We start from the raw sequence: 26,492 nt of genomic DNA on the forward strand, positions 1-26,492 counted from the left end.
TCCCCAGCAGATAAGTGGGATTGACTGTATTGACATTTTGGGGCAGTACAATTCTTTGTTGTGGGAAGCTGTCTTATGTACTCTGGATGTTTAGCAGCATCCCTGGCTTCTACCTGGTAGATGTCAGTACTACCCCCTCACCGTCCCCAAGTTATAACAAATAAAATTGCCTCCAGACACATCCAAATGCCTCCTGCCCGGGGGCAGATCATTTTCCTCCCAACCACTTGTCTAACCTGACTGACTTCTAAGGAACTTATGGTATCCCCATGAATATGGACCACTGTCTAACCATTCCCAAAATGGCATGGAGTTTCACCATATTTTGATTTCTGTTTCTCATGATGTCCACTATTTTTTTGTTTTAATACAAGGGGGTAATTGTTCCATCTCTTGTCTTCTAGTCTTTTTTGTTTTTTAGGATTTCTTAAATCTCCAGGCACACCCAATTGCATGCAGTTCCCCTGATGCCAGGTTTCCTCTTACTAGTTGAATTTTCCCCTTTCCTGGGCATGCTCTTAATCACCAGTGCCGACAAAGGCCATGCACTTGTCTTTCTAAATCAAGCCTCAATTCTCCTAGGATGCCTTTTCCAACTAGGTGGAATTAAGTTCTTTCCTCTAAGCCTCATACCCTCTGCATAGCCTTCTACCAGGCCCCCAACAACACATTATGCATATTTACGAGACTATCTCTCCAATTCCTTGAGGACAGGGACCGGGTCCTATTGATTTTCCAATTCTCAGCATAGAGTAGGCACCACAAGTATAAAAGAACAAAGGAGTGAAGTATAATTTAGGATAGGGCAGCAATTGCATCTGTGGGGGCCTGGGTAGATTTCAAGCAACACTGAGCTCATTAACAGCCTCCTTACCAGCTTTCTTCTAGAAACGTTCTCTTTGCTTGTCTCTAGGAGGACAATATTCACTCCCAAGAGAAGGCAAATTTACCACAGGTACCAGCTTTGTTTTTCTCTCTCTCAGCTATGAACATGACATCATTTGCTTCGTCAACTTGGTCTAGACTATTACTGCAAGTTTTCTCATTCCAAACATAAGGAGAAAAGTCCTTTTCCCTTGATCTCAGCATTTTTGCAAACCTCAGTTTATTCTGGTCTGTGTCATTTTTTTTTTTTTTTTATCCTTGGAGTGCACCCTCCTTTCCATGTTTTGGGAGGCCCTTCTGGACCTGAGTTTCCCATCTCTTTATTTCCTTCTTTTTATGTCCTGTTGGGGATTATTTTAAGCTTTAGGCACAGAGTTTAATTCTTGGGAATGCTTTGACTTTACCAGATCTGTCCAAGATGGTGGCAGTGGGTGCAGAGAAAGATACAGGTCAGAGAAACATTAACAAGGGGCAACTGACAAGACTTGGAGGCCATTTGGACATGGAGGAGGGGGAGATGACTCCCAGGTTTCTGTTTTGAGGCAACTGAATCACTGGTGGTTCCTGCTGCAAAGATGGAGGTCACAGGAGGAAGTGGAGGAGGAGTAGAAGGAGGGAGGTGAGGGGATCTGGGAAGATGCTGAGCCTGGTCTGGGATGTTTAGGCTCAGAGGTTTCCATGGGAGACAAAGTAGAGATGTAGAGGACATAACTGGATATAAGAGCCTGATGCTCTGGGAAGGAAAAAGGTGACTCGGGAGTCTGTTGGCATGCAGATAGCAGGTGAAGATGAGGTAGTTGACAAGAGCACTCAGGGATCGTGTGCAGATGGAATAGCCACGGTTAGGGATGATGCAGGAAGAAAAGTTCTTGAAGGAGAACAAGAAGGAGTGGCCAGAGACAGAGAGGAGGAAAGCCAGGAGAGGAGCATGCACCAGAGGCCACTATAAGGAGAGTTTGGGACAGAAGGATGGCCAGCCACTGTAAATGATAGAGAGAGGTGGATTCCAATAAGGACAGAAAAGTGCCTGCTGAATTAGCAACAGAGGATCATTGGAGACCACTGAGAGGACAGCTTTAGTGGAGTGGAGGGCGCTGGAGCCATATGCAGGGATGGAAGAGGCAGTGGGAGGCCAGGGAATTGGGGGGGAGACATAGGATGATGGTTAAAGAGGGGTTCATTCATTCATCCACCCAAGCAAGAAGTGGGGCAGGGGGGCTCCTGTGTACTGGGTGCCACTTAGGGCTCTGGGATACAGCAGTGGAAAACCAGGCAGAACTTCCTGCCCTCAAGGTGTGTACTTTCTAGAGAGATATATTTTGAAGGGAGGACTCTTTTTAAAAGATAGTTATAAGAATTATCATTTGACTGATGAGGAAACCAAGAGAAGTTAGATGGTAACTCGCCCAAGTTTATGCAGATGTCCAAGCTGTGGGTCATGCCCTGATCTGCCTGACCCATTCCTTTTCTTTTCTTTTCTTTTCTTTTTTATTTGAGACTGAGTTTCACTCTTATTGCCCAGGCTGGAGTGCAATGGCACAATCTCGGCTAACCGCAACCTCCGCCTCCTGGGTTCAAGCGATTCTCCTGCCGCAGCTTTCCAAGTAGCTGGGATTACAGGCATGTGCCACCATGCGTGGCTAATTTTTGTATTTTTAGTAGAGACGGGGTTTCTCCATGTTGGTCAAGCTGGTCTCTAACTCCCGACCTCAGATGATTCACCCTCTTTGGCCTCCCAAAGTTCTGGGATTACAGGCGTGAGCCACCACGCCCGGCCGACCCATTCCTTTTTAGGCTGCCTGAAGGGAATGGAGTTTAGGCATACAGAAGGTATAACAGGGTGGGGAAAACTATAGATGTGAGGTGAAGAATTATTCATGTCTGGGTGGGCCTACTCAAAGAAAGGTGTCTACTTGGCCTCACATTGTTTAGCTCCAGCTGTACTTTATCTAGGACCCACTGTGTTGGGCATTGTGTCTGGGCTCAAGTCCCCTCCAATGTGAGTGGCAGGTACTGAGATCTACATGTTCCCACTTGTTTCTGAGCCAGAGGCAAACTGTGGGAGACCCCCAGTGCCCCGTTTCCTGTGGGACTCTGATGCACATGGTTTGACTGAGGCTAAACCATCTCTACATCCCATTGTTGAGGCCAAGTACGTTGATCCAAGCAAGGTTCCATGGGATTAGATACAGAGGTGCTGGACAAAAAGAGGGTCTTTATCCTTTAGGGATGGTGAGGTTAGGGACCAGGTTGGGTGGCTCACAGCCATTTTGATCGTCTGAAGAAAATGCCAAGTAGAGATGAACAGAGCCAAGAGATAAAGAGGGAGATCAAACTCTATTTCATTTGGACTCCTGGATCCAGCTCTGCTGGAATCTACCAAGAACTATCTCAGACATCCTAATATCTTGAACATTTTGACACTTGCAACTGAAGGAGTCTGACCAATATAGTTTGTCAAGATGTTATTTGTGACTGTGTGAAATATATTATATTATTGACTTTTGCAGTTAACTGACTCTGGGGGCTTCTTCCATGAAGCCAGATGTGTTTGCCATTTTCTAGGTGTCAGCAGCCCTACGGTGATTGATATGGTTTGCATTTGGGTCCCCACCCAAATCTCATGTTAAACTGTAATCCCCAATGTTGGAAGAGGGGCCTGGTGGGAGGTGATTGGATCACATTGCTTGATCCAATCTCCTCCCACCCAGGCTTGACTTAGGTAGGGTCTCACAATCAAGGCTTGACTTAGGTGGGGTCTCACAATCAAGGTGTCAGCCAGAGCTTCAGTCTCAACTGAGGCTCAACAGAAGGAAGTATCCACTTCCAAGCTTGGATTTCCCCTTGCTGTTCTTGTAATAGTGAGTGAGTTCTCACGAGATCTGGTTGTTTAACAGTGTGTAGCACTTTGGCCAGGTGTGGTGGCTCACGCCTATAATCCCAACACTTTGGGAGGCCATGATGGGCGGATTACTTGAGGTCAGGAGTTTGAGACCAGCCTGGCCAACATGGTGAAACCCAGTCTTTATTAAAAATATAAAAATTAGCCGGGTGTTGTGGCACGCACCTGTAGTCCCAGCTACTTGGGAGGCTGAGGCATGAGAATCACTTTAACCTGGGAGGTGGAGGTTGTAGTGAGCTGAGATCACGCTACTGCACTCCAGCCTGGGTGACAGAGTGAGGCTCTGTCTCAAAAACAAAATAAAGTGTGTAGCACCTCCCCTTTCTCTCTCTTCCTCCTGCTCCAGGCATGTAATACAGGCCTGCTTCCCTTTCGCCTTCTGCCACAGTTGTAAGTTTCCTGAGGCCGCTACAGTTGTAGGTTTCCTGAGGCCTCCCCAGCCATGCTTCCCATACAGCCTGTGGAGTCACAGCCAATTAAACCTCTTTTCTTTAAAATTACCCAGTTTCAGGTATTTCTTTATAGCAGCGTGAGAATGGACTAATAAAGAGATGAGTAAGACATGGGCTTACAACATGGCTGTGGAGATGATGACAGCAACCCCTCACAAAATAATTACGCTCAACAAAATGCTCTACATCTCTTTCTCTTCAGTCGCAATCATAGAGAATGATTAGTTAGCAATTCCAGGTAGGGTTTGGCAAGGATGGACTGAACTGGAGAGATGTTCTGTGCACCAGGAGCTCTGAGGAAGGTGGGCTGGGAAGGGAGGGAGATGTACTGTGGATTCTTTTTAACACTCTGTTCTGGGTGCCTGTGCTAAGGGGTTGATGGGTGACAGAGAGAGAGAGGAACAGGTAGTCTGGGGAATCTCTGGGTGTGTCCACTGTGAGTAAAAGGGCTGTTTCTCATACCTTTCCCATTCCAGCGTGGGCATGTCCCAGCTTGACTACCACCGGGAAGTGTGGGGCTGTGACCTGAAAGAGACAAGAAGAAGTCAGTCTTAACATCTCAGAGCATTGCCACCAAGGCTCTGGGTGCTGCTTGTTCCATAGAAAGATCCATTCATATGATATGGTCGGGAATCCCCACAAGAATGCTTTGACAGATGGTCACCCTGCCATGGCCCAAACACCCTCAATGTCAGTGCTTTTGGCTTCCAAAGGAAGCTCTGAGCTCTTACGACCAGCTTGTCTGGGGCACCCATCAATCTGCAGAGACAATGGAATGGGACAAACCGACTGGTTTCCAATCTTGGCTTTACTGCTGTGCAACTTCACACAAGTCATTGCATTGACCCGTGCCTCAGTTTCCTCATTTGTCAAATAAAGACGATAATAATAGTATCCCATGTGGTTGCTGTAAGGATTGAGTTATTACATGTGTGGCACTCAGTGAATGGAAGCTTAATTATTCCTGGCATACTCCTGCCTTACATTATTCTTTCTCTTTTTTTTGAGATGAAGTCTTGCTCTTGTTGCCCAGGCTGGAGTGCAATGGCGCGATCTCGGCTCACTGCAACCTTTGCCTCCAGGGTTCAAGTGATTCTCCTGCCTCAGCCTCCCAAGTAGCTGGGATTACAGGTGCCTGCCACCATGCCAGGCTAATCTTTGTATTTTTAGTAGAGATGGGGTTTCATCATGTTGGCCAGGCTGGTCTCGAACTCCTGACCTCAGGCGATCCGCCTGCCTCTGCTTCCCGATGTGCTGGGATTACAGGTGTGAGCCACTGCGCCTGGCCCATTATTCTTTCAAATAACACTTCAACCACCTGAAAACTTTCATTATTTCCCCTAAGCCTTCCCAGGCCACCATACGAGGCTGCTTAATAATAGTGGCCATGCCTGCCTCTGGCACAAGCATTTATTGACTGCACTACGTAGGCTCTGTGCTGAGCGACTACTCTGCGTCACCTCCCTTAGGGAGCCACACTTGAGGACAGCAGCCTTGCCTGGTTGGTTCCCTGCTGCACCCCCAGCTCCTAGAACACGGCCTGATCCAGGGAAGGTGCTCGATACTGAATCTGTCCTTCAGTCAGGCCTCTCAGCAAGACCTAGGAGGCATGCACGCTTCTCCTTCTGACACAAGTGAGACAGTTGGGCTGGGAAGACTGTATACTTCCCCACACACACCATCACTTAACCAGGGAGCTAGGAAGCCAGGACTCAGGTCTGAGCTTTGCTTTCCCCCTTTCATGTTGTTCGTGCATTTTTTGAGAGTGTTTTCTTGATTTCTAGAAGTACATTTTGCACTGCTTGAGGGCAAAGATTATCCCTCCTAGTTATGTACTAATAACATAACTTCCTTCCACGTGGACCATTCCCAACTGGGGGCCATCCTGACCCCTTCTCCTCAGCTGTCCATGGACAGCACTCTCTGTCCTCTTACACTGTGGGCACTGAAGAAACCCAGCCTTGCCCTCTTGATGTCTCTTGCCTGGTCTGTCCTGTAGTAGCTGCTGAGCCTCTGCAGAAGGCCGCCTGTGCATCACAAAGCCATTCTGTGGCCCTCATCTCATTTTACCCCCACACTGGCCTTATAAGGCAACCAGGGAAAGTATTTTAATCACCATTTTATAGATAAGAAAATCGAGACTCAAGTCAGTTGCTGGGAAGAGGTGGAGCTGGGACTTGAACTTGGGTCTGTCAGACTCCCAGCTTGGTGTGAACAGTTCCCTTTTAGTCCAGCACAAGAGTGGCCTGCAGTAGACTTTAAATAATCTTTTTTTTTTTTTTTTTGAGACAGAGTCTCACTCTGTTGCCCAGGCTGAAGTGCAGTGGCACAATCTTGGCTCACTGCAATCTCTGCCTCCTGGGTTCAAGCAATTCTCCTGCCTCAGCCTCCCGATTAGCAGGAATTACAGGCATGTGCCACCATGCCTGGCTAATTTTTGTATTTTTAGTAGAGACGGGGTTTCGCCATGTTGGTCAGGCTGATCTTGAACTCCTGACCTCAGGTGATCCGCCTGCCTCAGCTTCCCAAAGTGCTAGGATTCCAGCCCCGGAAGCCACTGTGCCCAGCCATAATTTTTTTTTTCTTGATTTCAGGCTAAAACTTACCATACCCTGGTGTCTATGGTGAATACATACATGTTAAAAAAACAGCAACATTTGATTTTGATTCCAAAAGCAATAAGTACTCACTATAAAAACTTTGGAAAATATGATAAGATTAATTGAAAGGACCTCATTAATTACCTTATTGATTGATTGATATATATATCAATTACCTTAAGTATAAAGAAGTCAATAAAAGTCATCCTCAGACTGCTAATAGTTTTGGTTTATTATCTGCTGCTCTTTTAAAAAAATCTATATTGAGGTTTTCCCTTGATTTGTTCTGTTTTTACAAAATTGGGAGTATAGTGGATATCCAATCTTGGTTCTTGCTCTTTCCACTTAATATTACGTGATGAGAAAACTCCTGGTGGTTATTACTTGTTAACTTAATAATAATTATGAAATATTTCACATATGGAAAAAGCCTTAAAGAGCAATACTACAGACATCAGCTTGCTTAAGAAATAAAACATTGCTTAGACAGCTGAAGCCCCGATGTACTTTTTTTTTTTTTTTTTTGAGGCAGAGTCTCGCTTTGTCACCCAGGCTGGAGTGCAGTGGTGCGATCTCGGCTCACTGCAAGCTCCACCTCCCGGGTTCACGCCATTCTCCTGCCTCAGCCTCCCGAGTAGCTGGGACTACAGGTGCCTGCCACCAAGCCCGGCTAATTTTTTGTATTTTTAATACAGATGGGGTTTCACTGTGTTAGCCAGGATGGTCTTGATCTCCTGACCTCGTGATCCGCCTGCCTCAGCCTCCCAAAGTGCTGGGATTACAGGTGTGAGCCACTGTGCTGGAAGTCAAGTTTATGTGTCTTGACTATCAAGCACTCTCTCCATCAAGGCACACTTTTCTGGGAATCATATGCATATCTGGAGTGTAATAAATGCTTCCCCCCATGATAGTGATCAATAAAATAATATCAAATCAATTCCGTGGGCACGACTGAATGAGAACTATGTGGCTAGTTCTGTGTCTTGTGCTGGTTGGGGCACACCGAAGGTTGAGACAAGATTTCTGCCCTCCGAGGATCTATTATCTGCTTGGACCCATGGGTTGACAAGGAAAGAGCAGAGTGAGGCAGCATAGCAGGAAGGTGTGGGGTACATTGCGGTCATGTGCAAGTCTCCAGAGCAGAGGTCCCAACATTTTTGGCACCAGGGACTGGTTTTGTGGAAGAGAATTTTTATGTGAACTGGAGGGGGATAAGGGGATGGTTTTAGGATGATTCCAGAGCATTGCATTTATTGTGCATTTTATTTCTATTATTATTACCTTGTAATATATGATGAAATAATTACACAACTCACCATAATGTAGGATTAGTGGGAGCCCTGAGCTTGTTTTCTTGCAACTAGACAGTCCCATCTGGGGGTGATGGGAGACAGTGACAGATCATCAGGCATTAGATTTACATAAGGAGAGTGCAACCTACATCCCGCGAATGCGCAGTTCACAACAGGGTTAGTGCTCCTATGAGAATCTAATGCTGCCTTTGATCTGACAGGAGATGGGGCTGAGGCGGTCGTGTGAGCGATGGGGAGTGGCTGTAAATACAGATGAAGCCTCATTCACTTACCCACAGCTCACCTTCTGCTGTGCGTCTCTGTTTCTAACAGGCCATGGACCTGTACTGGTCTGTGGCCCAGAGGTGGGGGACCCCTGCTCCAGAGGAAATGAGGCTCTGACCAGGGTTCTGAAGGATGAGTAGGTTGTGGGTGGGTGGATAGAAGGCACAGAGTTCCCCCAAGGGTGAATGGTGTAGACCACCACAGTCTTCCCATGGGGCATGTTTAGATTCTTCATGAGCTCTAATAAACAAAGACCCATAGGAAGGAAGGATTTATTTTATGCCACTTAATATGATTTTTTTTTTTTTTTGAGACAGAGTCTTGCTTTGTCTGCCAGGCTGGAGTGCAGTAGCACGATCTCGGCTCACTGCAACCTCCGTCTCCTGGGCTCAAGCAATTCTCCTGCCTCAGCCTCTCGAGTAGCTGGGATTACAGCCATGTGCCACCATGCCTGGCTAATTTTTGTATTTTCAGTAGAGACGGGGTTTCACTATGTTGGCCAGGCTGGTCTCGAACTCCTGACCTCAGGTAATCCACCCACCTCCGCCTGCCAAAGTGCTGGGAAAACAGGCGTGAGCCACCCCTCCCGGCCACTTAATATGATTTGATCTGCAATAAATCTATTTTGCAGGTGATTGCTGAACAGAATTGTATATTTGAACTGCATGTCCTTCTCCAGGGTTCTTAAATGAAATTGGAGGAACGTGCTCATTGTTAGAAATTGTGGAGTAGGTGCTGTATCTGTATTTAGAGAACACAGAAAGTCAATCTAGAAAAATCTGAGAATGTTTAAGTAAGATATTTCACAGAAAACATTTCAGAATTCATCCAAAGCAATGGATTTTCCTGATACTAGGGGAAAATTTCCTTTGCCCTTTTTTTTTTTTTTTTGAGATGAAGTCTCGCTCTGTCGCCCAGGCTTCTATTTCTAAAGTCAGTTGTTAGAGCTCAAGAAATGAAACTGGATGCCATGGTATTGCATATGGGGTGAATCACCCACCATATTACCTCCAGGCTAAAAATGACTGTATTTATTGTCATGTAAGGGCCAGGAATGGGACGAGGCACTTTATGGGTGGTAGCATCCTTTCCCTCCCTCATGTTATAGATAAGAAAACACAGCGCTGGCTGGGCGCGGTGGCTCACGCCTGTAATCCCAGCACTTTGGGAGGTCGAGGCAAGCGGATCACAAGGTCAGGAGATGGAGACCATCCTGGCTAACATGGTGAAATCCCGTCTCTACTAAAAATACAAAAAAATAAAAAATAGCCAGGTGTGGTGGTGGGCACCTGTAGTCCCAGATACTAGGGAGGCTGAGGCAGGGGAAATGGCGTCAATCCGGGAGGTGGAGCTTTCAGTGAGCCGAGATCGCGCCACTGCACTCCAGCCTGGGCGACAGAGCGAGACTCCATCTCAAAAAAAAAAAAAAAAAAAAAGAAAGAAAGAAAGAAAGAAAGAAAGAAAGAAAGAAAGAAAGAAAGAAAGAAAGAAAACACAGCCCTTTGCCTGAAGCCAGACAGTGAAGACAGTGCTGCTGCCCTGCGGCCACCCCACTTCCCAAGCTGTTCAAATGGGTGTCGAAGGCCATTCCCACTTCTACCCCTTTGCAACATGCCAGCCTCTCCCCAAACACAGAGAGGTCACAGAGGACAAAAAACATCTTGCCGGCTATTTTCTCTCTTCCCTTCCCAACAATAGCTTTATTTAGTTCCCCTGGGAATGCTGAGGTCTGCATCAGTCTCTCACAGGCTCCCTGTCCCACTCACATGCCCCGGGCACTCCAGAGTGCAGCACTGCCCAGTGGCGTAAGAGGCCTGACATCCTGTCAGAAGGGGCAGACCGATTTTGGAAAACAGAGATCCCCACCCAGATAAGGGCTTTATTCAAAAGAACCCAAAGAAACCAAAATAAGCGGGGGGTAGCCCAGTGCCCATGCTGGGTGTTCCCTCGGGAGGATTAGAGACGAGAGTGGAAGCCCAGGTCAGCCTAGTCATAGCTGCATCTTCAAGCCACAGAATCAGAGAACCAGGAGTTTCGAGTGGCCCGGGCAGCCTCCCACCAAAGGAGGCAACTCCTCCTATGTTCTTGACTCTGAAGATTTAAATAGGCAGAGTCTGGTCCTATGTAAGTGATGGGAAAATCAAGATCGAGAAGAATCTGGAGGAAGAAATCAAGGACTGAAGTCTGGGAAGACTTCCAGGAGGAGGTGGCCTCCATTCCCTGCCTCCAAGGCTCTGCCTGATCCAGCTCTCCCCCATGTCTTCTGTTTCATCTCATGTGTCTCCCTCCTCCTCCTCAGCCCAACCCCTAACTCCCAGTTACAGCCCACTGACCTTTCAGTTCTTTACTGAATGTGCCGCACTCCCTCCAGCCACGGTCTTTGCATATGCTGTTCCCTGTTTCCCTGAGATACCCTCCCTCACACTCTTTTCTAGGCCAATCCCGTCTCATACTCATGTCCCCGTTGAAATTCTGTCCCTGAAAAGCTCTCCCTGGCCACTGGTCTCCAGTAGGCGCTTCCTGTTATCTTCTCTATCTCACTCTGAGAGTTCTCCTTTCCTAGCTCTAGACACCATTTAGAATTATACATTCATGACTGGGAGTGGTGGCTCACACCTGTAATCCTAGCACTTTGGGAGGCCAAGGTGGGTGGATCAGGAGGTCAGGAGATCGAGACCATCCTGGCTAACACGGTAAAACCCTGTCTCTACTAAAAATACAAAAAATTAGCTGGGCATGGTGGCGGGCGCCTGTAGTCCCAGCTACTCGGGAGGCTGAGGCGGGAGAATGGTGTGAACCCGGAAGGCAGAGCTTGCAGTGAGCCGAGATCATGCCACTGCACTCCAGCCTGGGCGATAGAGCAAGACTCCATCTCAAAAAAAAAAAAAAAGAATTATACATTCATCTTCTTTTTTTAACTGTCTGTTTCTCCACTCTCCACAGGTGATCTGAGGACAGGAACCTTTGCTTGTTTTGTTTACCACTGCGGTCTCTAGACTCTCCACAAGGCTCGGCACACAGTAAGCGCGTTTTTTGAATGCGTATTGGACGAAGCCTCCCACAACAAGCGGGAGAAGTCATATGCGAACAGGCAGAGTCAGGAGGAATGAGGGGCAAGGAGGGGGAAAGGTTGATTCGAGTGGAAGGTTTGTTGGGGATGCAGCCAGAACTAGGGCGGACAGATCAGGAATGGCAAGCTTGTGAAGGGCCTGGCACCAGAGGTAGGAGTTTGAACTGTGTTTCATGGATACCAGGCAGCCGTGGAGAGTTTGGATGCTGTGGGGTAGACACCTGTAGAGCAGGCTTTAGGAAGAGTTCTCTGGAGGCTGTGGAAACAACAGCTCGTATTTCTTGAGCCCTTAGTGTGTGCCAGGCATGGGGCTAAGCACTTTACATATATAGCCCCACGTAAGCCTCTTGACACTTCTTCTATGAGGTCGCTCCTATCTTTATTCCATTTTACATACATAGAAATAAAGACAAAGAGGTGAAGTTTTTGGCCTAAGATCAGTCAGCAAGAAAGTGGAGGAGCTAGGATTCAGCCAGAGCCGCCCGCCCCTGCTCCCTCCTGCACGGTGCTGCCTCTGGACAACTATGATCGTACAGTGCTTCCCCTGCGCCCAGAACTGGAGCACGTGGGTGGAGGCCAGCAGACCTGTTAGGCCAAGACTGGCTGCAGTCACCACTGGGCAGGGCAGGGCAAGGTGGCAGCAGCATGAACACTGGTAGAAGGATGCCAGTTCACTTCTGGCTCCCACATTTACAGTTGTGAGCCCTTGGGTAAGTCACCGACCACTCTGTGACTCAGTTTCCTCATGCCCCAAATAGGAAGATCACTTGAATCCCACCGGATTGATGGGAGGAATGGACATTATAATAGATTTCGGTCACGGAGGAGTTGGTCACTGGATGGTTGTTGCTAGCGGAGAGGCGCAAATGAACTTAGAAGATGCCCAGGGCCTGGCCTGGCATAGGACGGCTGTCTGTCCTTGTTCTCATCTCTTCCATGTCTATGATCTCAGGGGCACGGCAGCAAGGGTGGGCCGGGGGATGTCAAAGGCTGATCTGTTATTCTTTGAAAGCAGGAAGGGAAGGGAAGGGAAGGGGAAGGAAGCCTGAGGCCTAGGTTGTGAGCGGGGAGCACGTTACGAAGCCTTTGACAGAAATGGGGCAGCCCGGAAATGGGGTTTGTGGTAGACATTTAAAGCAGACTCATTCAACAGAGATCACAGGAGCATCCCCACGGCTGCTTCATAAAGCTTAACCTTGGTGTGTAGCATCTGACAGACTCTCCTTGGAATTTTAAGCACGGCACATAGAGACACTCCCGTCAGGAGGAGGAGCACAAACAAGATGACCTTTGCAACTCTTCTGTAATTCTGCCATGTTGTGACAAATCTACAAAATGCCATCTAGAGGAGTGAAATGTGGAAACGCAAATATGTTAAGACAAAACGTCACAGCTTAAGGGCTTTGTGTGGTCTGACCCCTGCCTTCTGCTCCAAACCCATCTTACCCACACTCCCCCATCAGCCTCTCTGTCCCAGGTTCAATGGCTTTCTCCCCAGCCTGGATACTAGTATACTAGTGCTGTCCCCTCTGGCCACAGGGGCTTTGCATATGCTGTTTTTAATTGCCTGCAGTGAAGTCCCTCCCTGCTCCTCTTCATTCAGCCAACTCTTTATTTTTTATTTTTTTAATTTTTAAATAAGTATTTATTTTTAAAATAATTATTTATTGATTTATTTTTATTATGCTTTAAGTTTTAGGGTACATGTGCACAATGTGCAGGTTTGTTACATATGTATACATGTGCCATGTTGGTGTGCTGCACCCATTAACTCGTCATTTAACATTAGGTATATCTCCTAATGCTATCCCTCCCCCCTCCTCCACCCCACAACAGGCCCCGGTGTGTGATGTTCCCCTTCTGTGTCCATGTCTGCATGCTTCAGAAGTCAGCTCCAACGTCACCTCCCCAAGCAGCTGGCTTGCATCTCCCTGCCTATGTCACAGCCTGCTCATCTCTTCTTCCTTCTTAGCCATTTTAAATGGATCTGTGTGATTGTTGAGGAATGTCTGACTCCACGAGAAGCGGTGGGGCAGTGTCTGTGGCTGCTCAACATTGAACCCTCAGGCCTCTCCTGAATGACAGACCTGCCTCCTGACCTCGGCCACCAGGTGCTGCTGCAGAACTTGCAACTCAACATTTCCAAACGACTGCATGAATTCTCATCAAAAATGTTCTCTTCTCTTCCTGTACCCCAACCTCAGTCAATGCTGCCACCACCCACCCAGGTGCCCAAGATAGAGATCCTGCCTGCCTTCTTCATCTTTATACCCGTCCTGATCCGGGTCAGGCACACAGGAGGGCCCAGGAGATGTTTGCAGAGTGAGGTCTGTGGTCTCCCTGCCCAGCCTGGAGCTCTCTGGCCTTCTAATCCCACCTCTGAGCTCCCTGCATCACCTCCTTCCACCTTAAGTCTGTCTTGGAAAAATACCGGTAGCATATTCAGAAAAATGAAACAAAACCTGCCCTACCAAAAAACAAATATTCCATTCTCTTACATTTCCTGTTTCCCTGAGAAACGGAATAGTCAAAAATAAACAAACTGATAGGATGGCAATATTTGTCTGCTTTTCTTGTTCTTGCCTGTGTGATGTTTATAGCATAGAACAGGCTCAGTCTCCCACGAGGATCCTCTTGGGTGACACTCGCCATGCAGACAATATCCCCAGCAAACTGTGGCTCTGGGGAGGGTCTGAATGATCCTAAATGACTGGGAAGCAAAGACCACCCTGAGCCACATGGATACACGCAGCTGCAGGATCGCAGACCCTCTGGACTTGCTGCTATAATTTACTTTTTTTGACAGTCTTGTTCCAGCTGCATCTGTAGATGGGGAAAAGCACCCCTTTCCAAGTCAGATGACCCTTTTAAAAAAATTATTTATTTTTGAGATGGAGTCTTGCTCTGTCACGCAGGCTGGAGTGCAGTGGTGTGATCTCGGCTCACTGCAACTTCCGCCTCCTGGGTTCAAGCGATTTCCCCCACCTCAGCCTCCCGAGTAGCTGAGATTACAGGCACGTGCCACCAAGCCCAGCTAATTTTTTTGTATTTTTAGTAGAGGTGGGGTTTCGCCATATTGGCCAGGGTGGTCTCGAACTCCTGACCTCAAATAATCCACCTGCTTTGGCTTCCCAAAGTGTTGGGATTATAGGCGTGGGCCACCGCTCCCAGCCCAAGTCAGATGATCCTTAATATGGGAATTACTGTTCTTCTTAGTTACTTCAGAAAATAGTTAAATAACAATTACTTCAGTATCCACATTTCTTTGCTTCAGTTGATGTTCACACATTTAATGTCTTAACGATAAATGTAAACTTTTGTTTAAAAATACTGTTGTCTTGGTATTGCATAGAAGAAATACTGTTTGCTTGGGGCCGTAGGCAAAGGCATTTCATCTGGTTCAGAGAAACTATTTGTGCAGTGCCATGAAATTAGCTGCAAGAGAGAAGGCAGGCTTTGAAGCCAGGCGGACTTGTGTTTAAATATCATTAGCATCAGTTCCTATGGGGATACCCTTGGCAAGTTTCTTAGCCTTTCCAGTCTCAGCTGCTTTATCTATAAATGGGAATAAGCACACCCGAAACCGTGGTTGTTGTGAAGATTTGAGTTTTCATGTAAAGTACATGTTATAGGTATCTGGATCCTAGCCAGAAATTCTTTGGGGATAATTTAAACTGACACGCAGTTAAAATCAGTACCCCCCCCCCCCCTTCAAATTAGTACTTGCTACAGCGACGGCCATTGCTCTTTTCTTCTTCTTTTTTTAAAGTTTTCCTTTTTGTACTATTTATTGTAAAAATATCTGCTTTGAAATTACTTTTAAAGTTATTAAATTGGGCCGGGCCCCGTGGCTCACGCCTGTAATCCCAGCACTTTGGGAGACCAAGATGGGCGGATCACGAGGTCAGGAGATTGAGACCATCCTGGCTAACACGGTGAAATCCTGTCTCTACTAAAAATACAAAAAATTAGCTGGGCGTGGTGGCGGGCGCCGATAGTCCCAGTTACTCGAGAGGCTGAGGCAGGAGAATGGCGTGAACCCGGGAGGCAGAGCTTTCAGTGAGCCGAGATGGTGCCACTACTCCAGCCTGGGCGACAGAGCGAGACTCTGTCTCAATAAATAAATAAATAAATAAAAGTTATCATTAGGGCGCGGTGGCTCACGCCTGTAATCCCAGCACTTTGGGAGACCGAGGCGGGCGGATCACGAGGTCAGGAGATCGAGACCATCCTGGCTAACACAGTGAAACCCCGTCTCTACTAAAAATACAAAAAATTAGCCAGGCGATGTAGCGGGCGCCCGTAGTCCCAGCTACTCGGGAGGCTGAGGCAGGAGAATGGCGTGAACCCCGGGGGGCGGAGCCTGCAGTGAGCTGAGATCGCGCCACTGCACTCCAGCCTGGGCGACAGCGAGACTCCGTCTCAAAAAAAAAAAAAAAAAGTTATCATTAAATTGAATAATGAATTTATCTGATATTCCTTTATAAATAATGATTCTATGTATTTATTTACCTGTGCAGAAATATACTTAAGCTCTAGCGATGACAGCCTGCCTGGTGTTCTGTTTTTTTAAGAGACAGGGTCTTTCCCTGTTGCCCAGGCTGGAGTACAGTGGTGTGATTGTAGCTCACTGTAATCTCAAACTCCTGTACTCAAGTAATCCTTCTGCCTCAGCCTCTCCAGTAACTGGGACTACAAGCGTGTGCCACCATGCCCAGCTAATTAAAAAAATAAATAAATAAAAGTGTTTTTGGAGGAGACAGGGTCTCGCTTTGTTGCCCAGGCTGGACTCAAACTCCTAGGCTAAAGCAACCCTCCCACCTCAGCCTCTCAAAGTATTGGGATTACAGGTGTGAGCCACTGCACTTGACCTCTGCCTGGTTTTTAATCCTGTAAATCTTGCATAACCTTTTTATGTAATTCAGTGAAATCTGACCCACTGTAGCTGCAGAGATGGTGCCTGAATTTTTAAACTGTTTAAAGCTGTTATTTTACAACTTTATTGAGATACAATTCACATACCATAAAATTCACCCTTTTAGAAATGTGAAGGAAACTAGTCATAAAAGAATGTACAATTCAGGCCAGGTGTGGTGGCTCACGCCTGTAATCCCAGCACTTTGGGAGGCCGAGGCAGGCAGATGACAAGGTCAGGAGTTCGAGATCAGCCTGGGCAATATGGTGAAATCCCGTCTCTACTAAAAATACAAAAATTAGCTGGGTGTGTTGGTGGGCACCTGTAATCCCTGCTACTCGGGAGGCTGGGGCAGGAGAATCGCTTGAACCTGGGAGGTGGAGGTTGCAGTGAGCCAAGATTGCACCGCTGCACACCAGCCTGGGCGACAGATCGAGATTCTGTCCCCCCGCCCCCCCAAAAAAGAAATGTACAATTCAGTGCTTGCAGGTTATTCACAGAGTTGTGCAGCCATCAACACTACCTATCTTTAGAATGCTTTCATCACTCAAAAAGAAACCCGGTACATAGTACCAGTCCTTCCCCATTTCTCTGGAGCCCCTTCCAGCCTCTGATGACCAATGCTCTACTTTCTATCTCTACAGATTTCCCTATTCTGGACATTTCAGACACATGGACTCACAAAATATGTGGCCTTTTGTGACTAGTTTCCTTCACTTTGTATGTGGTTTTTTTTTTTTTGAGACAGAGTTCCACTCTTGTTGCCCAGGCTGAAGTGCAATCACGGAATCTTGGCTCACCGCAACCTCCCCCTCCAGAGTTCAAGCAATTCTCCTGCCTCAGCCTCCTGAGTAGCTGGGATTACAGGCGCATGCCACCATGCCTGGCTAATTTTGTATTTTTAGTAGAGATGGGTTTTCTCCGTGTTGGTCAGGCTGGTCTCGAACTCTCAACCTCAGGTGATACACCCACCTCGGCCTCCCGAAGTGCTGGGATTATAGGCATGAGCCACTGCGTCCAGCCACTTTGTTTTGAAGGTTCATCCATGTTGTAGCGTTTATCAGTGCTTCATTCTTTTTATTGCCACACGGTATTCTGTTGTATGGATGGTGTCTGATGTTTAAATATATTTTGGAATGACCTGGATATGTATTTCCAGTGATTGCAGACCATGAAGGCAAATGAATGTCTAGCAAATCTCAAGAATATGGGTAATACTTTGGCAACGCCCTGGATCAGAAATGATTTCTATACCTAACTGGGCAGCTCCTGAATTTTTAACATTTGGGAAGAAGGATTTTCACAAGTGAACCAACACTAGCTTGCAGGGTCTTGCATCCTGTGTGAAACCTTTTCCGTCTCATCCACTGTTGTATCTTTGGCCATTTGAGAGCAGAGGGCTTGAGCTAGAGTTTTTTTTTTTTTTGGATTTTTTTTTTTTGGGGGGATGGATTCTCGCCCGGTTGCCCAGGCTGGAGTGCAATGGCACGATCTCGGCTCACTGCAACCACTGCCTCCCAGATTCAGATGATTCTCCTGCCTCAGTCCCCCGAGTAGCTGGGATTACAGTCGCGCACCACCATACCTGGCTAATTTTTGTACTTTTAGTAGAGACAGGGATTCACTATGTTGGCCAGGCTGGTCTCGAACTCCTGACCTCGTGATCTACCCGCCTCGGCCTCCCAAAGTGCTGGGATTACAGGTGTGAGCCACCGCACCCGACTGAGCTAGATCTTTTGTACAATTATTGGGGTAAGCAAGATCTCTGCTTCTGGCTTATTCTTACTCACTTTGTCATCCCATGAGCAAGGTGATAAAGAGAAGGGCTAAGAAGGAAGAATGTTCAGGATGCTGTGATGTGATAAGAAACATGCATTTAGTCTGTGCTTCCAGTTCCTGAGACAGAGCTCCTAAAAGCCTTGTAATTTCCTGAGTGATAGGGGTGCTGGGAGCATCTTTTGTTCTAATGAGGCCACTCTTGGTGGGCTCCTGGATAGCTTCAGGATTGGGGCTGGTCACCAGATGGAGGCTTGAATCTTTCAGTCCCACCCTTCATCCTCTGGGAAGGAGAGAAGGGATAGAGATTGAACTAATAATTCTTCATGCCTATGTGATGAGGCTTCCATAAAAATCCCTCAACTACAGAACTGGAGAGCTTCCGGGTCGCTGAAAACCTCCGTGCGCTAGGAGGGTGGTGTGCCCCAACTCCATGGTGAGAGAAGCTCCTGTCTTTGGGACCCTTCTGGATTTTGCTCTATGTTCCTCTTCATCTGACTGTTCTTTATATCCTTTCTCACATCTCTTATAATAAACCAATAAATATAAGTAACGTGTCTCCTGAATTATGTGAGCAGTTATAGCAAATTATCAAATATGAGTAGGGAGTTATGGGAACTCCAACTCCAACAAGTCAGATAGAAGTGTGGGTACCATGGGCACCCAAATTTGCAACTGGCTTCTGAAGTGGGGGACAGTCTTGTGGGACTGAGCCCTTAACCGGTGGGATCTATGCTAACTCCAGGTAGTTAGTATCAGAATTGAATTCAATCGCAGGACACTCAGTTGGTATCCACAGAGAACTGGATAATCGCTTGGGTATGGAAAACCCACATATTTAGTGTCAGAAGTGTTGTGAGTAGAAAAACAGTTTCGCTTTAGGAGCTAAAGAAGAAAGTATAGAGAAATACTGGAGGCCATGCACGGTGGCTCATGCCTGAAATCCCAACATTTTGGGAGGTCAAGACAGGAGGATCGCTTAAGGCCAAAAGTTAAAGACCAGCCTGGGCAACATAGTAAGACCTTGTCTCTATAAAAGAAAAAAAATTAGCCAGGCATGGTGGCACATGCCTGTAGTCCCAACCACTTGGGAGGCTGAGGTGGGATGATCACTTGAGCCCAGGAATTGGAGGCTGCAGTGAGCAGTTGCACCACTGAACTCCAGCCTGGGTGACAAAGTGAGACCCTGTGTCCTAAATAAATAAATAAATAAATAAATAAATGATTTGGTTTCTCTCTGTGTCCTCACCCAAATCTCATGTTGAATTGTATTTCCCAATGTTGGGAGGAGGGACCTAGTGGGAGGTGATTGGATCATGGGGGCAGATTTCTCCCTTGCTGTTCTCGCGATAGTAAGGGAGTTCTCATGAGAGCTGATGGTTTAAAAGTGTGTGGCACTTCCTCTTCTCTCTCTCCTGCTGCCATGTGCAAATGTGCCTGCTTCCCCTTTACCCTTCCACCATGATTGTAAGTTTCCTGAGGCCTCCCCAGCCATGCCTCCTGTACAGCCTGTGGAACTGTGACTCAATTAAGCCTCTTTTTTTTTAATAAATTAAAAAATTTTAATTAATTTTTAAAATAAATTACCCAGTCTCAGGTAGTTCTTTATAGCGACGTGAGAATGAATTAATACAATAAATAAAATAACAAATAAATAAATATAAATAAATATTGGTTGGTACGGGGTACCATGAGCAGGGTAGGACAGAGAATTATCTCTAGCCCTCCCTCCTCCTTACAAGGCCATTGCCTCCTCCCTTCTGAAAATGACCTTCATTTTTCAAGGGCTCTTATGCCGTGGCTAACTTTGAAGCCATTCAGAGGGGAAGCTTTGAGGCCTGGAGTTAATCCTGCCAACAAGGAAAGCTAAAGTTGGGTTTGCCCGGATATATTTATTTCCATGTTTATTTGAGTTCTGTGAGGGCAAGGATAGCATTCATTTTGTTCATTGGTTGCCCAGCATGGAGTAGGTGCTCTGTAAGGATTCGCTGATGGGATTCATTGAATGAATGTAGGCACACAGATTGCCGAGAGCTCTGTAAATATCAGGTGCCGTTGTTGTTACCATCATCATTATTACATATTGACTGAACTATTTTTAGAGTAGTTCAGTTCCTCTCCCCTGTATGAAACCCTCCGCCATCCAGGTGACTGGTGCTCTCTCAGTGTCTTTGTTGTTATTCAGCCCTGCCTAGGGTGCACCATGCTTTCTTTAGCCTCTCCTTCACCCTTTCTTCCATCTATGGAAGAGGCTGCAGAACATAGCACTTAAAACTACAGGCTTTGAAGCCAGTCCACCTGGGCTTGAATCTCAGCTCTACCACTGCTGAGCTGTGTGTCCTTTGGCAAGTTGCTTCACTTCTCTGTGCTTCAAGTTCTGCATTTATGAATAGGGCTAAAAGTAGGATGCTCCACAGAGGCTGTCTCAGGGTTTAAATGAGTTAATCGGCACAAAGCACTCAGCTAGGCATACAGGGAGTGCTGGCTCTTGGTATTATTGTTGTTAACCCAACTGCATTCCTGCAACTGCTGTTCTGTCTCACTCCATTGCTCTCAGCTTTCCAAAGTGACATCTGACAGGAGGAATCTGGGCTTCTGTGGTGGAGGCTGGCAGGGGTTTAATGGGCTACTGGTGAGCCATGTATCTGCAGCGGATGGATGTGTGTGGGTAACAGGGAAGGCTGCCCTGAGATACTGACTTTGAGCCCAAAGAGAGAAATGGACAAGGGTCACTCCAGCTCCTTCCTGGGCCTGGGGTCAGGCAGCTCTGTATGGACACAGTGGAGGGATTTGATGACCCCTTGAGGGTTATTGCAGCTGCCAAGACCCCCAGTTTTCTTCATTACACTATATTGGGGTCTCCTCTTGAGTGGACAGGGGGATGAACCCTCTCTGACCAGAGGTGGGGAGGTGGGGACTCACAGGTCAACCAGAGCAGCAGAGCTCCTTCATCACACAGAGGAGGGGCAGGTCCCATTTCTAGTCACCATTCTTCAATCTCCACTTCATTCTGCATTTGTAGTTATTATTAATGATATACAAAAGGCAGAAGGCATTGCCTCAACTTTATAAATAAGGAAACTGAGGTTCAAGTTTATCAAATGAATCTGTGAAACCCAAGCCTTAACACTCAAGAGCGGGGCCCCCTCCTCGGAATCCAGAAGTAGTTTTGTTCCATCCCTGGTCTTCTGAACTGGAAAAAAAATTTTATGGAGCATATACTGTGCTGGCCCCATGGAAACAGCCCCTGGCTCCAAGGGACCTTTTATTCTGCAAATTCCAGACAAATGTTCAAAAAAAAAAAAATACTGCCAATGGGGAAGAATAATTGGAAGCTAAAAAATTACCCCCACCATGGTTGGGAGCCCACGGTGGTGACACTCTGCTAAGTGCTGATGTGCATTTAACTCCTTTGATGCTTGCAATGTCTCTTTGAAAGCTACAGATGGGAGGCCAGGTGTGGGTGGCTCATGCCTGTAATCTCAGGCATGGGAGGAATCCCAGACTTTGGGACGCCAAGGCGGGTGGATCACCTGAGGTCAGGAGTTCGAAACCAGCCTGGCCAACATGGTGAAAGCCTGTCTCTACTAAAAATACTGGGCATGGTGGCAGGCGCCTGTAATCCCGAGGCATGAGAATCCCTTAAACCAGGAGGCGGAGGTTGCAGTGAGCTGAGGTTGTGTCACTGCACTGCAGCCTGGGCATCACAGCAAGACTCCATCTAAAGAAAGAAAGAAAGAAAGAAAGAAAGAAAGAAAGAAAGAAAGAAAAAAGAAAGAAAGAAAGAAAGAAAGAAAGAAAGAAAGAAAGAAAGAAAGAAAGAAAGGAAGGAAGGAAGGAAGGAAGGAGAAGAAAGAAAGAAAGAAAGAAAGAGAAAGAAAGGAAACTACAGATGAGGAAATGGAGTCAGGGAGGGGACAACAGGGGCACAGGGTCGCAGTAATTGGCAGGGCTCGGCTCCATTCAGCTCTGCCTCATTCTGGAGGAGGTGGGAAAAGTCATGAGGTGGGAACGCCACTGCTCTCAGTTTAGGGAGTGGGCTTTGAGGGATAGCACACTCTAATAAGGGAATCATACTTGTTCTAAGATGCTGGCCATGAAGCAGTTTTAAACCCACCCCAGTGTGTGAAACATCACAGCAGTGTTCAGAGAGAATAACACAGGCCTCTTTTTCCCACCTGTCTGCAGGGAGTAGAGATTTGGGAAGAGGAGGGCTGTTTTGGGGCTCGTTCACAGCACGGTTGGGCCAGAGGAGGTCCTCCTGGGAGAAGAGGTGTCCAGGTACGAGAGGGACAGCTTCTCAGCTGCAAAGTGGAGGGAGTGCAATGGGGGCGGAGTCTCCCTAACTTCTGCGAGTGAACGTGTGGGAATGGATTGGCTGAAAGCCAAGCTGCAAGACCCTCCCTGGGTCACAACTGGCTTGGCAGATGGAGCCTTCCTAGACACCTGAGGTTCCGAGGGAATGCGGGATGCCAGGAGTTCCCTGCAAGCTGCGAGGAGAGAGGGGCACTCCCTTGGACCCAGCCAGGAGCCAGAGTGACAGCGCTGAGTTTCTGTGTAGAAGCCCCCAGGGAAGGGTGCAGAGTTCGCAGGGCCTGCTCTCCTGCATGGGGGCAGGAAGTAGGGGGCAGGAGGTGAGGGGCAGCAGGAGCCTCGAGGTGGCGAGCTGGTCCATGGTCCTGTACCGTAGGCTCAGTGGCCCAGGACCAGCCAGGAAACTTCCAGCGTCTCTGACAGAGGGGAAAATGAGCAGGGCCCAAACACGACTGGAGCCCTGTGCTAAGGACCAGACGTGTCTCTGGCTCAGGAGCCCCTTTAAGGGAGGAGTCATTGCTGACACCTGGTGATAAAGGCCACAATTGTTCAGTGTCTCCTTGTGGCAGTCGGGCTGCAGTAGCTGCACAGACACAGGACATTGAATCCAGAAGAGAGGGCTGTCATAGTGCTGAGTATAATAGCATCCCTAGTTCACAAACAAGACCACCGAGACTGAATTCAGTAGCTTGTCCAGGCAAGGCTGAAGCCAGAATCCATGCTTGGGGACCAGATTGCCTCTCTGGGGGACACAGAAAGGACCCAGACCCTATCCTCGAAGCATTCCCAGGCTGTTGGGGGCAGCAGATCTGTAAGCAAATGATTTCAACTCGGAAATATAAACATTCAGGAGAATTACGAAGAAAAAATGCTATAGAAGCAAAGAAGAGTGAGTGGTGACCTGCGGAGGACGGGAGGTTGTTGGAAGAGGTATCATGGACAGTGCATAAGGGGACATTTGCACTGGGCTTTGCTGGTCATGCAGAAGTTTGCCAAGCAGAGGAAAGGACATTCCAGGCAGAAGTGGCCACAAGGGACACAAGGCACAAAGGTGTGAAAGTGGTTAGAGGATTCAGGAAACAGGTCCAACCACAGGGGTGGGAGGTCAGTGGACGGTGCGGGAGGGAAGGGCTGGCCAAGGCTTCACATTTAAGAAGGGCCTCAAATAGAGACTCTTCAATGGTCTCTCCAAACGAGGGGAGACACACAATCACTGTGCTGTGTGTGTGTGTGTGTGTGTGTGTGTGTGTGTGTGTGGATGTGGGTGTGTGTTAAAAACATTGGCTTGTTAAATGTGCATATTAAAACTGTACCACAAATTCAGTTATTCTGCCCCCAACAAACTTGGAGCCTCAACAAAAAAGAAGGGACCCTCCTTATCTGTCAGAAATACATGCTGAAGTATTTTCAGATGAAAGGACATCGTGTCTTGGATTTGCTTTAAAATAATCCGGTGTGGGGTTTGGAGCGGGGATGGGTGGGGACGTGGAGGTGATGAGACTGGGCACGTCCTGGAGCTGGGCAATGGGAATATGGAGGCGCTTCACGTCGCTGACTCTGCATTTGCCTACATTTGAACATTTCCATAACACATCTTTTTTTATTTATTTATTTTTTTTTAAAGACAGAGAGCTCCTTGTTCTGAGTCATCCCGTGGAGCTCAGGATATTCAGTATAGGGAGAGAGAAGGATGGACGATGGGGAAGCCGGGTGGGACCCAGGGCTGAAAGGTAGATTTGGAGCCAAATTGTAAAAAGCCTCATAAACTACTCTGGGTGAAGTTTGGACTTAATCCTGCAAATAGTGGGAAGCCCAGTAAAGAATCTTTAGTAGGGGAATGACACCGTTTGATTCTCATTTAAGAAAGAACCCTTCTCTGGCTGGTGCCTGGAAGATGGAAGGGGTGTGTGTGTGGGAGGCAGGGTTAGGGAGAGGAGGGGTTGGGGTCAGGCAGTGGACCTTGCCCGAGGCTCGAGGAGAGCTTGTCAGCCGTGAGTCTAGGTGGGCGACCTGCCTTCTCCTCTATGCTGTTTCTGGAGCAAGACCTCTTCTATTTGCCTTAGTAGTAGGCACTCTATCGTGATTACTTATCACAATAAGTAATTCTTTATCGCAATACATCAATAAGGATCACTTAGTGACTCTCTCACTGGCTAGACTAGGTGTAGCCACATCACGCCTATCTCAGTCCCTTCTTATCCCCGGAGCCTGGCATGACGCCTGGTAATAAACCACTGTTAAGTGAATACGGAAATGTATAGCACAGGGCTCTCCCTAACCACTAAATCTTTGATGATCAAATGGGCAGATCCAGCACAATGCCTGACACAGGGTCGTAGAGTAGCCCCTCAATAAATGTTCAGGAGCCGAACTGAGCTCGTGTGAAATTGTAGGAAACTGATGCCTGAGTGGGGCGAGGAGGGTTCAGGTCTCCCCTTAGGAAAAAGCAATTTCCTCCCAGCACAAGAGCTTCCAAAAAGGCAGTGGTTTCCAAGCTGAAAGTGGATGGGAACAAACAAACCGGGCACAAGGTTTGTCTATGAATGTGTCAGCCCTCGAAACTTATGTCTCCGCGTCTCTCTTGGCTCCTTGATGAGGTGCTTCCTCCATTTCAGATGGATGGTGTTTCTTTCCCCCTTCTAAAAAAAGCTTCCAGATGCTTTTAAATTAGGCAAATGAGCAAGGGCAATGTTCATTTTCCCCCCTTTCATTCTGAAAATGTGTGGCGTGCCAAAAGGCCTTTGGACGGAATGTTCGGAGGCTGCATAATAGAACAAGAGAGGCGGCCAAGCTCCTAAATCACTAACCAGACAATCTCAGGCCCTGGGACTTAGAGACCCCTGAGACGACATGATGAGCTGAGTCCGCAACAAGTGAAAAGATGACCTACAGCCCAAGGTCTCAGCAGGAAAGGAAGCCCCTACCTTGAACAGCTGAAAGTTCAAAGTGGGCCACAGCTCCTTAAGCTCAGCTCTCTAGGAGCTGCCTGGTGATGGAGGACCTTGGGCCCCCTTCTGTGAAACCTCAGGGAGTAGATCCAATGCCAACACTTCCTTTGTGAAGCTCAGTTTACCCACTGGTAAAATGGGTCTAAGCTGAAGGACTGCAAAATAATAGAGAGGATTCTAAATGCAGGTGTTTCTACCTGTGACCTCCTTTCTATAGAATCTGTGAGGTCCAGAGCCTTCATATTGAGCGTTTTGTGGCGGAGCCAGCAGCATCAGCATCACCTGGGCTCTTGTTAGAAATGCACACCCTCAGGCCTCACCCCAGACCTGCTGCTCAGATTCTGCATTTTCACAGCATGCTTAGGTGATTCATGAACACGTTGAGGTCTGACAGCACTGGCCTACCTAACCATATGATCGTGGCTAAGTCGCTTTACCACTGGATTTTAATTTATTCATTTGTGAAATCAGAGTGATTAATTTAAATGGCACATAGACCTGAAATCCTATAAAGTTCATGGTCTGCTAATAAATACCAGCCTTTGATCCCAAAACGTACATAGGAGTTCCACCTCTGTTCTGAAATACCAGGTTTTGAATTGGGTCAGATAATCAACAGTGGAGGTCACTGGGTCAGACTGTGCTAGCGTGATGTGGAGGAATAAATGTGAACATTCATTCTGGAGTGTCCAGGACAAACCCAGTTGAAATACTGCATTACACTATGAGCCCTTAAATCTCAAATTTTGATTTGGAAAATAGAGGCTCCCATAGCATCAGACACAGTCCCAACTCATGTTAGATTGATTGCACTGATAGTATCAATTACCGACTTTCCTGTGTCCAGGACCTTTACAACATGACTTTGCAGTTCCTTCCACCAAGAGAAGGCATCTGTTTTCCCACCCTTTGAATCTGGGCTGGCCTTGTGACTTTCTTTGGCCAAGGCAGTGCAGCAGAAGTGTCCCAGTTCTGCCTAGGTCCCCAGAGACATTGCATGTTTCAGCTTTCTCTGGGACCCCATCATCACTTTGTGAACTAGTCTGGGCTAGT

The 26,492-nt window shown here is 47.3% G+C and overlaps 1 protein-coding gene across 6 annotated transcripts in view; it reads right to left on the reverse strand.

The window, feature by feature from the left end:
- Positions 1-26,492, reverse strand: part of SYN3 (synapsin III) — a 565,053-nt gene that overhangs the window by 92,943 nt on the left and 445,618 nt on the right. For all 6 annotated transcript variants that reach the window (XM_032140020.2, XM_032140018.2, XM_058431176.1 and 3 more), the window contains one exon: positions 4,702-4,764. In XM_032140020.2, the coding sequence (XP_031995911.1) occupies positions 4,702-4,764 (63 nt within the window). The remainder of the gene's footprint in view (positions 1-4,701; positions 4,765-26,492) is intronic.

This window comes from Hylobates moloch, unplaced genomic scaffold (genome assembly GCF_009828535.3).
Source record: "Hylobates moloch isolate HMO894 unplaced genomic scaffold, HMol_V3 SCAFFOLD_19, whole genome shotgun sequence".
Classification (NCBI taxonomy): domain Eukaryota; kingdom Metazoa; phylum Chordata; class Mammalia; order Primates; family Hylobatidae; genus Hylobates; species Hylobates moloch.